The sequence below is a fragment of the Mastomys coucha genome, chromosome X (assembly GCF_008632895.1).
Source record: "Mastomys coucha isolate ucsf_1 chromosome X, UCSF_Mcou_1, whole genome shotgun sequence".
NCBI classification, from domain to species: Eukaryota; Metazoa; Chordata; class Mammalia; order Rodentia; family Muridae; genus Mastomys; species Mastomys coucha.
The window spans coordinates 152,634,453-152,636,082 of NC_045030.1; the positions used below are offsets into that span (position 1 = coordinate 152,634,453).

A 1,630-nucleotide genomic window follows, 5' to 3' on the forward strand; every position below is an offset into this window, starting at 1 on the left:
ATTATATTAACTGAATTACTCAGAATACTTTTTAAAACTACAAGTAAATATAAATATTACCAATCATAAGAGAAATATTATTCACTGATATTTTAACTTTATTATAATCTAGTTACACTCCATTTGCAAATGGTCCTGATGATACTCCAGAGGAAATACTGGCACGAATAGGTAGTGGAAAATTCTCTCTCAGTGGTGGCTACTGGAATTCTGTTTCAGACACAGCAAAGGTACGTGTGACTTCTGATTACATGGCTGTCTCATTTTGTTTTATTATTAAGGGTAGGAATTGGACCCAAGACATCATATATGCTAAGCATATATTCTCAACCTGCTTTGTTTTCTCTTTTTTGTCGTGTTTATGCCAATCTCTCTTTTCTTTTAATTCTCCCATACAGTTTATCCTAGCCAGAGTTTTCCCTCTCTCCACTCCTCCTATCCTCTCCTCCATCTCCTCTCTCCACCAGGTCTACTCCTCATTCGATTCTCTTCAGAAAAGAGCAGGCCTCCAGGGGATATAAACCGAGCATGGCATGACAGGTTACAATAAGTCTAGACACAAACCATTATATCAAGGCAACCTGGTAGGAGGAAAAGAGTCCCAGGAGCAGATGAAAGAGTAAAAGACAACTCCCACTACCAACATTAGGAGTCCCACAAGAACACAAAGATACACAACCATAACATGTATGCAGAGGAAGACCCATGCAGTCCCTGTGGTTGCCAGAGAGAGACACTATGAGCCCTGCTTAGTTGATTCTGTAGGCCATGTTCCCCTAGTATTCTTGTTTATTTAAATTCAGCCATTGCCCCCTCTCTTGGTCCCTCCTCCCACAATTCCTCACCCATTCCTCTTCCCCCTGTCCCCAAGAGGATGCTCCCCCACCACCAGGGCTCCCCCCTCCCTGGGCCTCAAGCGTCTCGAGGAGTTGGTACACTGAGGCCAGACCAGGCAGTCTTCTGCTCTATATGTGTTGGGGACCCTTAACCAGCTTGTGTATGCTGCCTGGTTGGTGCCTCAGTGTCTGGGAGCTCCCAAGAATCCCAGTGAGTTGAGACTGCTGTTCTTCCTATGGGGTTGTCTTTTATCCTTTCCCTAATTCAACCACAGCAGTCCCCAACCTCAGTTCAATGGTTGGTGCAAGTGTCTGCATCTGTAAGACTCAGCTGGTGGTTGAGCCTCTCAGAGGAGAGCCATGCCAGGCTCCCATCTATGAGCACATCATAGCATCAGTAATAGTGTCAGCCCTTGTTGTCTCCCCATGAGGTGAATCCAAACTGAGCCTGTCACTGGACCACCTTTTCCTCAATCTCTTCTCCATTTTTGTCCCTGCAGTTCTTTTAGACAGGAACACTTCTGAGTCAGAAATTTTGACTGTGGGTTGGTAAGACCATCCCTCCAATTGATGCCCTGTCTATCTACTGGAGGTGGACTCTTTGAGTTCCCTGTCCCCCCTGTTAGGCACTTCATCTAAGGTCATTCCCATTGAGTCCTAGGAGTCACCAGGTGTCTGATACAGTCTAAAGGGTCTCCTTACCTCCCACCTTCTTAGGTTGTGTATTTTCATTCATTCTGCTGGCCCTCTGGGCTACTCTACTGTCCCCCCACCCCCACCCCTTACCTGATCCT

At 45.9% G+C, this 1,630-nt stretch overlaps 1 protein-coding gene across 1 annotated transcript in view; it reads left to right on the forward strand.

Moving 5' to 3' along the window:
- Rps6ka3 (ribosomal protein S6 kinase A3) overlaps nt 1–1,630 on the forward strand; it is an 82,641-nt gene that overhangs the window by 69,629 nt on the left and 11,382 nt on the right. The window contains exon 21 of the mRNA XM_031370118.1: nt 113–230. Within this exon, the coding sequence (XP_031225978.1) occupies nt 113–230 (118 nt within the window). The remainder of the gene's footprint in view (nt 1–112; nt 231–1,630) is intronic.